The 12,461-nt window shown below is 38.2% G+C and overlaps 1 protein-coding gene across 7 annotated transcripts; it reads left to right on the plus strand.

Moving 5' to 3' along the window:
- Window positions 1–144: 144 nt before the first annotated feature.
- pth2 (parathyroid hormone 2) lies at window positions 145–12,240 on the plus strand. 7 transcript variants are annotated; one of them, XM_042388560.1, is made up of 5 exons: window positions 2,994–3,375; window positions 3,496–3,653; window positions 10,086–10,190; window positions 10,415–10,588; window positions 11,637–12,240. In XM_042388560.1, exons 1-5 carry the CDS (start codon window positions 3,115–3,117, stop codon window positions 11,812–11,814), a joined length of 876 nt encoding a protein of 291 aa, XP_042244494.1. In that variant the 5' UTR covers window positions 2,994–3,114; the 3' UTR covers window positions 11,815–12,240. The 7 variants fall into 7 exon arrangements, with proteins under 7 accessions (XP_042244499.1, XP_042244494.1, XP_042244493.1 ...); XM_042388565.1 differs by lacking the exons at window positions 2,994–3,375; window positions 3,496–3,653 and adding an exon at window positions 145–173; XM_042388559.1 differs by having other exon boundaries at window positions 3,000–3,653.
- The last annotated feature ends 221 nt before the right edge of the window (window positions 12,241–12,461 follow it).

The raw sequence follows: 12,461 nt of genomic DNA on the forward strand, positions 1-12,461 counted from the left end.
TGTCAATATTTTAGAGACCCCTCAAATTTTTATAAATCATGTTTTCAGGGGAGCTCATGTCTTATTAAGAGGAGCCAAGCTCACCCTGACTCCCTTGTAGTTCACACCCTGGCTGTTCCTGGCGGGCTACAGTAACCATTAACTCCCTGTCCAGCCCAGCCTGGTTCACACTGGTCAGTCACAAAAGCTCTTGCAGCTTCTCTCTATTTTCTCTCTACTGCTCTGTTTACTTCCCCTTTGCATTTAGTTCACCATTACACATCATTTCATTCAATAAAAAGTTATTGAAGAGGGAAAATAAAGCTCTCTGAGCTATCAAGCTAGCTAACGATCAGTGAGCAAACATGTTAGCGTGTTAGCTTAGCTCGGTCACTAACAGGACAATAACTTTGGAGGATATCCACTCTATTTGGCTAAATCAGACTGCTGAAGCCTCATATTAGCTTCAGTTGAACGTTAATATATATTTTTGTGCAGACTGAGCACTGTGGATTTTGTTCCCCATCATTTATATTGGAACTCCATTTATTATTATATTAGTAACAGTTATAACTATATTATTGCCATAAAAATCAATCGATTAAGCATTACCTAAGTGGTACCAAAAACAAACCAAGAAAAATCACAGAAGCAAAGTCATGAGACGGGTGCAAGAATACAGAGGAACAAAGAAGAAAGCAAGAAACAGGGGAAAGGATGACAGCTAATCAAGGAAAAAAGCTAGGACTGTAGGCTATTTTTTCCTGTCTGCAACAATGTGAGAAGACACAGCTTTTTCATCTACAGAGGACACTTTTGTCTGGAGGGAAGCTGTTAGACATGAGTCCTCAGTGCTATTCTCTTGCCAACATATTGATATAGAAGGAATAATTATGCTATTTACTGCACAGATTTAGTTGAAATGTAAACAAATACTAGCTGGCTGTGAGCTAACAAGAATGTGTGTCTCTTCAGTAGGCTAATGAAAAATAAGAGTTTTAGCCATTATTTTTATCAGTTATATACGGAAGCCCATTTCTGCCAATGTGATGAAAAGAAAAAGATCCTATAAGTCATTATAATGAGAAACTTTCTCAAACTAATGACTTAAGATCTCAAAATAATGAGAAGCTTTCTCAAAATATTGACTTTATATCTCATATCTTGGCACAATATCAGAGCTTATTCGCCTTGAAGAGTTATGCACATATGCCAGTTTTCAGACTTCTATGCCAAAGTGCACAATCTCTACTGGACTATTATGGAATTTCATCTATTTGTGTGTCTTCACACAGTGTCAGCTGTGGGCCGGGGAGGGGGAGGGGGAGGGGGGGGGGGGGGGTAGTGCAGTTTCAGCCCTTGGGTGCGACTACTGTTGATTTGAAGAGCGAAAGGCTAAAACTGGGGCAGGATTTGTGGAGCGCATCACTAGAGTTGGAGCGAGTGTCTCAGACCTCAACACCATAATAAGTGACTCACTTTTTATATAAGCTACATATACAGTATATAACCTGTATGTTTCAATGCCTTTCAGATTCATTCAACATCAAGCCGTGATGCATTGCAGAACACAGTATTACTAGATAACTAAATTACTAGATATAGATAACTAAATGTTATCAACAATTATTAGGTTATCTAATCAGGATTGCTCTTTTTTAAACAATTCAATTGTCCATGTTTAGATTGATGACAGCTGATGACAGATGAAGACTTTGCCATCATATGGTGATCGCCTAGCAGTGTTAGGATTTTGTAGGTGGAAGAAAAACAGCCACAACAATACTCACAAATCAGGTTTTTGAGCGCCTAAAAACAAAACTGGCCTAAAGAAAACCTTGTGACGAAGGAGGCAGCAACACAAATCAACTCAGAAAAAAATGCTCTGAAAACAATGAGAACAACAGAAATAGGATAGATGCATTATAATAATGAAAAAGAGGCTTTCAAGCAAATGAGAGTCAAACGAGGAACAAGAGAAGTCGAGATTTCAAAGGATGCTGAGAAAAGGGATTTGATACAGGAAGCAACTGGCCTGTTCTTTCCAGATGGGAGAAATAGTCAGAGGCCTTAACAGATTTTGAGTTAGATCTCAAAGATTATCAATAAGGGATGGTTAACACTGTAATCACAGTTGGATAATTGTAAACTGACACAAAACTCGCTCTTTTTAGGTTCTATTTGACCACACAAAAAAAATTGATGGTCCACACAGTCACAGCGCAGTTTGGCTCCATCTTTAGAGAGACAAGAAAGCTCTCAGAATCAGTCTTGCACTTCTTCTCTCAGTGTTGCTACAGCCCCGCCATCTGCTGCATTTGAGACAGTCAGCCTGGAAGTGATTTTTCTTGGCAGCACTACAAATGATGACAATTTTGACTTTTCACTATCTTCCACAGAGGGTGGGAGTTAGGGTGTTTTTCAGAGCAGCAACATTGTTTTTATGGGAGACTTTTCTGAAAATAACAACAGAATTTGGATGATACACTGCATGTTTCACCACAAACCATACCATCCAATGAGACAGTGAAGAGAATATTGGTTGTTCACAGAGGGCAGGTACTGCCAGAGCTCACAGCACATTTCTGTGATGATGGACTTAAAGAGGTCATATACAAGCTAGGAGTGAGAGGGCAGGTGCTGGGCTGAAAGTGAGAAAATGTCAAAAAAAAGCAGATAAACAGCTCACGCAATGCAGGGCTCTAATGTCCACTTATAATTTATTGCACCAAGGTGATGTTTCAAGCACTACTGCTCTTCATCAGACTCAAGTAACACTTGAGTGTCACTGCAATGTGCAAGCTGTTTATCTGTGTTTTTGGACTTGAAGAGGTTGACATCAAAATCCAGCTTGTGCTGCCAGATGGAACACCCGAGATGACGATGGAGGAGTTGTCAGAGACTCTCTCAGAATTCTGAAATGAATTCTATGACCAATACACAACGGGAAATGCTTTTAGAGTGCAGTTCCTAAGGCATGATTTTGGCCAGCAGCAGTGGGAGAGTGTAGGCCGAATAATTGCTTTTGGATGGGTGAGGGAGAAATATCTTCCTGTGAAAATCGCGCCTGTCATATTAGAGCAAGCTGCCTTAGGATATGTGAGGAGAGATGTAGTGGAAAATTTCCTAAAATACATGCCTGAATCTGAGCGTACAGTATATGAATCATGGCAATCAGATTTTAACAGTGTCGACCAAGAGGAATTAATTGTCACCCTAGATAACCACAGCTGCAGAAGGATACCAACATCCAGCAATGTCAATGAAATCCTCCAGGAGCTTGCCCACAAAAGGCTTTTCCAAGAGCCTGCCTACGTAATTGAACAATGGACAAAAATACTCAGCACCACTGGGCTTCAGGACCTCACAACAGTATACAAAACCCTGCAACCAACTGTGAGAAAAGTTGTGAAGTCCCTCACCTTCCCAGAGACAATGAATGTCCACCAGAAGGACATTCAGAAGTACCTAACCACAAACTTGAGGAATGCTGACACATCTGTGTTTGTTCCTCAGGTTCTGGGGAGGAAAATCAATATTGACTTTACCCAGATTCAAGGACTTCAGAGAAAACCTGTGGCCAATATGTGTGGCTGTGTGCTGGAGTTGTCAGTCAATTATGACAGCTACCCTGACTTCAGCTCCAAGATGAACAGGGTGTTGGAGTTTAATGTGTGAGTAATGGACGTAATCTAATCTAGTCCAGGGAGTATGTGTGTGTGTGTATGCTATTCACACAGAATTTCGATATAAAAATCTTGTTATTTCCTTGTATTTCCTTGCATTTCTACAATTGCTGAAGTGTTCTCTTGCTCTGGGAGAATGAAAACAACGTGTAACAAAAAGAGCACTATGGTACATATCACTTGCTTATCTGTTATAGAATGTTCAAGTCTCAGGGTTAGTCACTCAAAACAACCATCTCGTCCATGAATCTCTTAGTAAATTGACATATCCATTTACACACAAAACCTACAGCATCATCATCATCATTTTCTTATTAGCATAAACAGTACATTTGTTCTTACACAGTTTAGATACCAAATAATCTTGTTTGTTGATACATAAAGGCATAAAGGGAAGATAGGAATATGTGTAAGAATCATTTCAAAACAAAATTGGAAGCTGTCACAATTCCTGACTGAAATCTTTAAATGTATATCTTTTTTTGTTTGTTTTGTTGCCATGTTACCATGTTGTTGTTGTACCTGTTACCATCACAAATGTTACCATGTACTGTGTAGTCATGTTCTTTGAATGATAACATTTTGAAAAATGTAGTACTGTTACCGTGTATATGGTGCAAACTTTTACAGATGCATCTATACATACAGGGCATGCACAAGGCAGTCTGGCACTCGAGGCAAGATAATGAAAGTGCACCCCTATATGTGCACCTCACCAAGCACAAAAGATAATAGAACACCTCATGTTACTGTCACCTGTTTAAGACTAGGGTGTTACTAACACTAACATGTAGATTTATAACAACTGACCACCCACAAGGATGGCAAATAACCAGATAAAAAAGAAATGTGTATTCATTAAAGGTGCACTATGTAACTTTTTTTAGTAACAATTTTGGTTACATAGTCCTATATTCTTGAACTGTAGGACTTCTAGACGGGCAATGTGCTCCACCATAACTCAAAATAGAAGCCTGCTTTGCTCTAATGTTTATACAAATGTAAACATATGGCTTTAAAGTACATCTAAAACTCATGTTAGCTCTTGCAAACTGCTATTCCTTGTATCAAGAGCTCTGTCTCCTTGTTTGTTTATAGGCTGTTAAAAAAGTTGCATAGCACACTTTTAATAATGAACAATAGGATGTCTATATCAGCTTGCCAGGCACACTTCCACTCATGAATAGTGGTGACCAATGCTTTCCTGGAGCCCTGGGTAATTGCCCAGCCTGCCTATGCATGCACTGTCACTGTCTACACAATCAGTGACACCAGGAACAGAGGACAGGTAAGGTAGTACAAATTTGGAGGAGCCATCAAAGTCTTGAGCTTCGATGACCATTTTCTTGGATTTTTGGAGCTAGAAATGATGATAAGTGACTATATTTGAATGAGAGAGTGGAACTGACCCTAATGATAGCTGCTAGCTTGGTTAGCACATTGCATTTACAGTCTATGGTTAACTGAGGTAATGCTAATGCTAATTTTCGCTGGTGAAAAACAGGTTTAAAACATTAAAACAAAATGCACTTACAGGAAAAACCGAACATCTGGCTCCTTAGAGGGTCTTTTAGTACAACCACAGGCTGGACATTTTTAGGCAACCAAAATGTTATATTTAACTTTCATGAACTGAAAACACATTGCAATAGCGACTGCTACCGCTATGCCTACACTCCGTGAATCTGGTGTTACATTACCTATCCAATGTTGTCGCTGTAGTAATGACTTGTTAATAACAACGTAGCCACGCCCTAAAGCATACTCTGCTTTGTTGTCAAATTTAAATTAAATGAGACCATAATTTACAAAATTTACATCATGCTGTACTGAAGAAGACTTGGAACTAGCGATTGGGACCATAAACTTATCAGGAAAGTGTTTACTTCATTGCCATTGTCCTGGAAAGTGATTTTTTAAATCCTTTACTATTTTTATTATATTTTGATTTGCGGCTACGTATGTATGTATGTAATTTCTGACTGATTAACACATAAACCAATGATTCCGCTTGGAAGATGAGGGCAGAGATGGGAGTTGACGGTGTTTCCGATGAGCACAGTGGTAGTGTGAGGTGGTTCAAGCTTTGAACCTAATGCTTGTTATCCTCTGCAAAATCAGTATGTTGCAGAGCCATTGTTAAGGTCAGATGCTTCCTGTCTGCAGGTCATTATTTCCAAAAAGGTCCATAATGAGGTCCTTAAATGGTAACAAGCTTTCTGTATGCTAACACATTCTGCACAATCTCCACCATTTCACCCTTTGTCTTGTTTCCACTGCAGTGGTCACCCATGTGTAGAAATTGTCTCATGAGCCGGGGGTAAAATATCAAATACACACAGGTGGGGTTTTTTTTTATCATGTCTTGTAAAGCCTTTGGAGATGGAAGGTTTCTCAATACTGACATACTAACAAGGTGACTTCATACACAAGTGATGGCTTCCACTAAAACAAGTCTCAACTCTAAATAATTTGAGATGTCAATGGGTGAAACAAATAAGCCAGGGAACATTTTTGAACTGATTTGACAGTGAGATGTTTACTATGCAGCACTGTTGGGTGTCAGATCTAAGAATTTCTTGGGTCAATGCATGTTTAATCCAAGAGAATGGAAAGTAAATTGAAGTGGGAAAGGTGACATGATAGAAATGTTGTCTACTAGAGCTGCAATCAACAGTTTTGTAATGTGCATTAAGTCATGGACCACCAGCTGGTTCAACACTGAATCACTACAAACAGAGTTTTATCAATGATTCCAATAATGCTGGTGTTTAGCTTGTGGGTTAGATTAAGAATGGGGATGTCATCTTCCTGTGCCAAAGCTGGAAACATGGTGAGAGAAAAATGGCCACAAAAATGGCAACAAGTTGTTGTAACTCGACTTACAGAAGTGGAATATTTCTCACTAACACTGTCCTTAGCTTTTAAACTGCAGTTACCAACACAAGACTGTTTACTTTGACTCTCTATGCCCCTGCTCCCAGAGGCGGAGAGAGTAAAGGAGCGTTTCTCATATTTCTCCAAAGACTTTTTTATTCCCTTCCATAATAAAACAAGACAAAGAGTGCGGCTGCAGCCTGGTGACTCCATAGTTCTTCTCATGTGGGCAATGGCAGAGAAACCTGGAGGAGGTTGATCAGGAGGTACAGCCTGCTTCATCTGTACCAGAGTGGTGCTTTGTTAATGGACTTCTGTGACCATGTTTGAGCATTAGGTGGTTCATAATTGTACCTGGTAGCAGAACACTTAAGGCCAAAGAACCAAAGAACAATGATCGACTTTGTAGTTGTGTAGTCAGATCTGCAGCCATATGTCTTGGACACTTGGGTAAAGAGAGGAGCAGAGCTGTCAACTGATCACCACATGGTGGTGAGTTGGATTAGGTGGCGTGGGAGTCTACAGGACAGAGCTAGTAAACTGAAACAGGTAGTGTGGGTGAACTGAGAACATCTGGCGGAAGCCCCTGTCTGTGACCTAAACTGTGGAGGTGGTTTCTCGGAATTGTGGCCAAAATGTCTCCTGGACACTTCCCTTTGGTGGTGTTCAGGGCACGTCCAACTAGTAGGAGACCCCAGGGAAGATTCAGTCCCAGATAAGTGGCAGAAAATGGAAGGATGGATAGATGGATGGATGGATAAATGGTCATAAACCAAAGTTTTAGACACATTCAAATTTTGATCTTCTGTTTAAGGTTATTCAGCTTTTGTCCTTAGGAGAACATAAATATGTGTACCAATTTCATGGCAAACCATCCAATAGTTGTTGAGACATTTCACTCAAAACCACAAATGAGAACTTCATGGTGGTGCTATGGGAAAAGTCACAAAATCACCAAAGGATCTTTACCAAATTTTGTGTGAGTTCACCCAGTAGATGTTTAGCTATTTCACAAGACAAGTGAAACTTTTGAGCTGCTGAGAGCTTTAGATATCTGTACCCAATTTCATGTCAACCTATCCAATAGTTGGTCAATTGTTGTCAAGACATACTGCTAGCTAAAAATATTACAAGTTAATTTAAAAATCACTTTAATATTATTTTGTGACAGCAAAAATATATGACTAATTGTGATTTCCATTGGACTTTAAAAGACAACAAGAGACGTTGAGATGTTCTGCTTTTGTAAAAATGTGATGCCTACACTGACAACATGTTTGGTGGTGTGAAGATAAGACTAATTATTAAATATCTTAGAATTTACAGGCAATTTCACATCATTTTATTTTGTCTTAATATTCAATAGTAAACATCAGGTTCAATTATTTTTCCAAGTCCAAGTTTTTTCTTCTTTGTAGAGAAAGAGACAGTAATGCCTTTGTCTTGGAAACACCCCATGTTAGTTTATCTGCCACAAGATATGAATGAGCACATACAGACTCACATATATATAGGCACTATAATGATTTTCAGTAATAAGATGTCACACTCTCTACGACAGCACCATGACTAAGTGTCTTTGAAACTGGACACTAACAAGCTAACAGCACTTCCTCTAGGGCCATCCTCTTGCACGCTGAACTCAAAGTTGGTTTGATCTGGAGAAGGGTGTGCATGCTTGTGTATATGTGTGGGTGGGATAGGGGGGTGGGGGGTTAAGCACTCCAGCCCAGGATATATAAATATGTCAGACAACAGACTGATAGTTTTCAACCACCATAGACCTGCACACAGCTACTTACAGAGGCAGCCAGCAGTCCAAACATAAAAAAGCAAAAGTGGAAATTCAAGTTTTTATCCAAACTTGCTTTTGTTTAGAGGAGACAGGAGTAGAGATAACGCAGCAACAAACAGAAAGTAGCTGACAGCAGAGAGTCACAGTTTCTGACGCTGTGGTTGGTGTCTTCCTTTGGTGGTGGTTTCGTTCTGCAACATTTCTCTGCTTGTGTGACGGCTGACCTTTGACCTACGCGAAGAGACTGAAGGGCAGGTAAATAAAATCAACCATTAGCCATACTAATAACTAAAATCTTGTAACCAAAATCTTTGCATGAGGCTAATTTTATTTTAAGCTAAGAAGCAAAAGATGGTTGAATTATGACATTGATTGTTTTTTGATTATATAGTTTTATGAGCTGAGTATGTGGTCACAACTACAATCATTTGCAGCTTATGTTGATTATGTAGATTTTTTGGCTACATTTTGCTTGGTAATAGGTTCACTTTTAGTTTGTACAAATGGAGCACATTTACAGGTGCCAACAATTGAATGATATTTTGCTAGGTTATGCACCAACATGGCAAAAATAAAAGAATGAGGTGATATAATCCATCATTTCACAGCAAAAATGTAAATGCTTACCATGTTGTGTTGTTTTAGGTTCACTTTGGATAGCCACCTGGTTATCTGAAATTCAGCATTCAAAAGTCATATCAAAAGAATATAATTATGGTTTACATTAATATTTAGTTAATAATTGTGTTTATTATAAAAGTATAAATTATAAAAGTGTTTATAGATTATTGGTATTTATATACAGAATGATGATGAATTAGGTTTTCATAATAGTTAAATTCAGACTTAACATGTCAAAGTTATCAATAGCATAAAATAAAATAAAATGAAGTGCACAGGCACAAACAGAGTCTCAAATGCCAACTACAGATACTCAGTGTTTCCCTTCAGTCCATCACAGTGAAAGGCACGAGGAAAATAGATTACTCAAGGCACTGGATCACTGCATGCAAACTCATGCAGTGATCCAGTGCAGTTTCTTGATTATTGATTATTTATAATCATGAGGTTGCAACTGGAAGAGCAAACTTGTAAGTGACACTGAGAAAATCAGAAAATTAAAGATTGACACCAGCAGTTTATGTACATATTCATAGTTGGTTTGAAGATTATAAAGCTTTGACTCAGCTAATACATGTTTGTACTGCTGTCACAGATGTCTCTGTTATAAAAATTATGATTGCACTGTGTATGAGTGTTACTATTTTATCTAGATCATGATGAATTGTTCCAGTTTTGTACTGCAACTCTGCAATATCAGCAGACTCATCAGCAGACTTATCAGATAAGGTTAAAGGGTATATTTGCAAAGAGGAAGATGTAGAAATTAAAATTCGTTGGAGACAGGGTGAGATATGTCATCTTGGAGCCAGTTGGGCAGGATGGCTCCTGAACAGGAGAACTGAAAACAGATATGATGTTATCTATAAGTCTGTATTTGATAGATTAAGAGAAGAACTCTAACACCCACTTAAGGTGTATAAAACCCTGTTATAAGCACTCCATGAGGAGCCTTTTTCTTTGTAACCTAATCCTGCGTGTTGCATTGTGAAACGCTCCTTCTTGTACAAGAAAATAAATTCTTGTACAACTTTGATACTTCGGCTCTGGTCTCTGTTGTTTAATTGTCATTAAGAAGACATTTTTTTAACAGTCTCTTCTTTTGTTCTTAAAAAAAATCATTTCAGGATGTCTGGGCTGCCTGCTTTCCCCCGTACATCCTTCCTACTGCTTTGCATTCTGGGTATGACCTTGGTGACATCTGGCTTCCCTCAGCCTCGACTACCTCTCAGGTAGATTGATGAATTGACTACCTCAATTACCTAACTGAAAGTCTAACACATTTTATTTATCTCTTCTTACAATGCTTTACTTATTAAGATATTTTTACATGACTGTATCTAATATGGTAAATGTAGAATATATATTTACATATATTAAATTACAAACATAATTATTTTGTAGCATCCCAGTTTCCCAGTGAATCATTAAGTGTCATCTTATCTGATTCCAATAGTCCTGATGATTCAGAGGCTAAACGAGATGACTGGGATGTTGTCTTCCCCTCCATCTCTCTACGTGATTGGAGCATCCAAATGATGTCAGCACCCAGCCTCAGAGCGGCAGCCAATAGCAAGACAGGGTTGATGAGGGAGGCATGGCTCTTTGCCCCAGAGAGAGCAGAGGCAAGGTAACTACATAGTGAAAATGCCATTGTAGTATGAAGTCCTAATCAGTTGAAATAGTATTTGATTAAGGTAAAAAAAAAAAAATAAAAGGCTGTGAAAAAGCAGCCACAAAAATGGTTTTTCTAATAACATCTATTTTTTTAGATATTTACAAAATCAAACTGTCAATTCTTTGTGCCAGCATCTGTTAGAAAACCAAACCCTGCTTCATATCCTTTGGCAAAGGGTTGGAACTTTTTATGTAATTAATAATTCATTTGAAGGGTCAGTTAACAAAAAAACATGTTTTAAACATATTCAGAGGCTGATATCTCAAAAACTTGGAACAAAAAAACAAAACTATCTGCATGGCTGCATGGTAGTGGTTCCCAAACTTTATAGAAACACCTTATAAAAATCTAAGATCTCTATTAGACCCTTGCCACATTTTGTGCACATCCGTAAGTCACATATAAGTATATGTATACTTTTATATACAAGTACAGGATAAAGGATAAGATTAGCAAAAGTCTGGAAAGAATAAACTGAATTTTTTATTGTTTCTCTTCATTTTTCATGACCTCCTCAGACCTTGGGAACCACTGCTAAGGGTAAATGTACTGAATGTATTTGTAGTGATGCTAGTGGCATAGGTTGCTCTGGGGATGGCAGTGTTGGGTCTGTCAGGCATTGAAATCTTGTACAGACAATCATGATCCCCAGAAGATGAAGCCCACTAATCTGATCCTCTGACTTTTCCTCTAGCACCACCATGACATTGACATTTGTGGTTTTGACTAAAATATTTATTTTAGAACTTTAGAATTAGAACTATTGGATGAACTGCCATCAAATATGGCACAAATATCTATGATGCCAAGAGGCTGACTTTTCATTTGGCGCCACCAACAGGTCAAAATTTGTCAAATATTAAAAGAAAACCCTAATAGTTAAATCCGAGTTGTATGTTCTTCAAATCAAGGCATATGTGGTGTAAGTGTTGAACTCTGGTACCTGGATTGTTTCCTGGTGAATCAGATTGAGTGATGTCATTGGTGTGTGTATCTCTAGCGTGGAGAGGGCGTGGCCTGCTGAGTGGTCCTCTCAGGATGCAGGCATGGTGAAGAGGAACATGGTGGTGGCTGATGATGCTGCTTTCAGAGAGAAGAGTAAGCTGCTCACCTCCATGGAGAGACAGAAGTGGCTCAACTCCTACATGCAGAAACTACTGGTGGTTAAATCTTCATGATAACTTAGTCTCACCAGAAAATCAAACCACTATCTGCACCTACACTGCCATAAAGCCTTTTAAAAGGGATACACCAAGTCTCTGGGTGATTGCTAAGTCAGTTCAACTAATGACACAAGAAGATACTGTAGACATATAAAGTCATTGACACCTGCTGTATTTATAGTGCTTAAGTCTAGCCTCTGAAATAAAAACTCTATTTCTAGTTCTAATGTATTTATTGTTGTAATTTCATAATTTTATTCCTTTATACAGAGAAAAAAAATACCTGTCCTGCTCAAAACTGTAATTAAGTTTTGGATTTTCGAAAGATGGTTAAATGAATAAATCAGAAATGTTTTTTGTGTGTTGAACATAGATAAATCTGGTCCTGCTGAAAATAATTTGGTGTGATTCGTTTTGATGAATAAATAAAGATGCAAATTATGTTTTTGACAACTGCAGCCTGTGATTGACTTCATACAATTATTGTAATGATAGCTGACATAAATAGTATTGTTATGCACTTATATGTAATTCCATGAATTATAAACCCCCATCTGTATATTTTGTATAAATTAACTTCAGGCAACAGCAGGGTAGCAGCAAGATGCTTTAGTGGACTTTTGTCCATATTTAGTATATTTCTAAATAAATAAAATCAGCCT

Source organism: Thunnus maccoyii, chromosome 16 (genome assembly GCF_910596095.1).
Source record: "Thunnus maccoyii chromosome 16, fThuMac1.1, whole genome shotgun sequence".
NCBI lineage: Eukaryota > Metazoa > Chordata > Actinopteri > Scombriformes > Scombridae > Thunnus > Thunnus maccoyii.

What these genes read in the sequence shown, in the direction of transcription:
- pth2 (XM_042388559.1), top strand. Translation starts at nt 3,115, where the DNA reads ATGCCTGAATCTGAGCGTACAGTATATGAATCATGGCAATCAGATTTT. An exon ending in AGGGTGTTGGAGTTTAATGT is followed by an intron (nt 3,654 to 10,085) that starts GTGAGTAATGGA and finishes AAATCATTTCAG; the next exon opens with GATGTCTGGGCTGCCTGCTT. An exon ending in CAGCCTCGACTACCTCTCAG is followed by an intron (nt 10,191 to 10,414) that starts GTAGATTGATGA and finishes TGATTCCAATAG; the next exon opens with TCCTGATGATTCAGAGGCTA.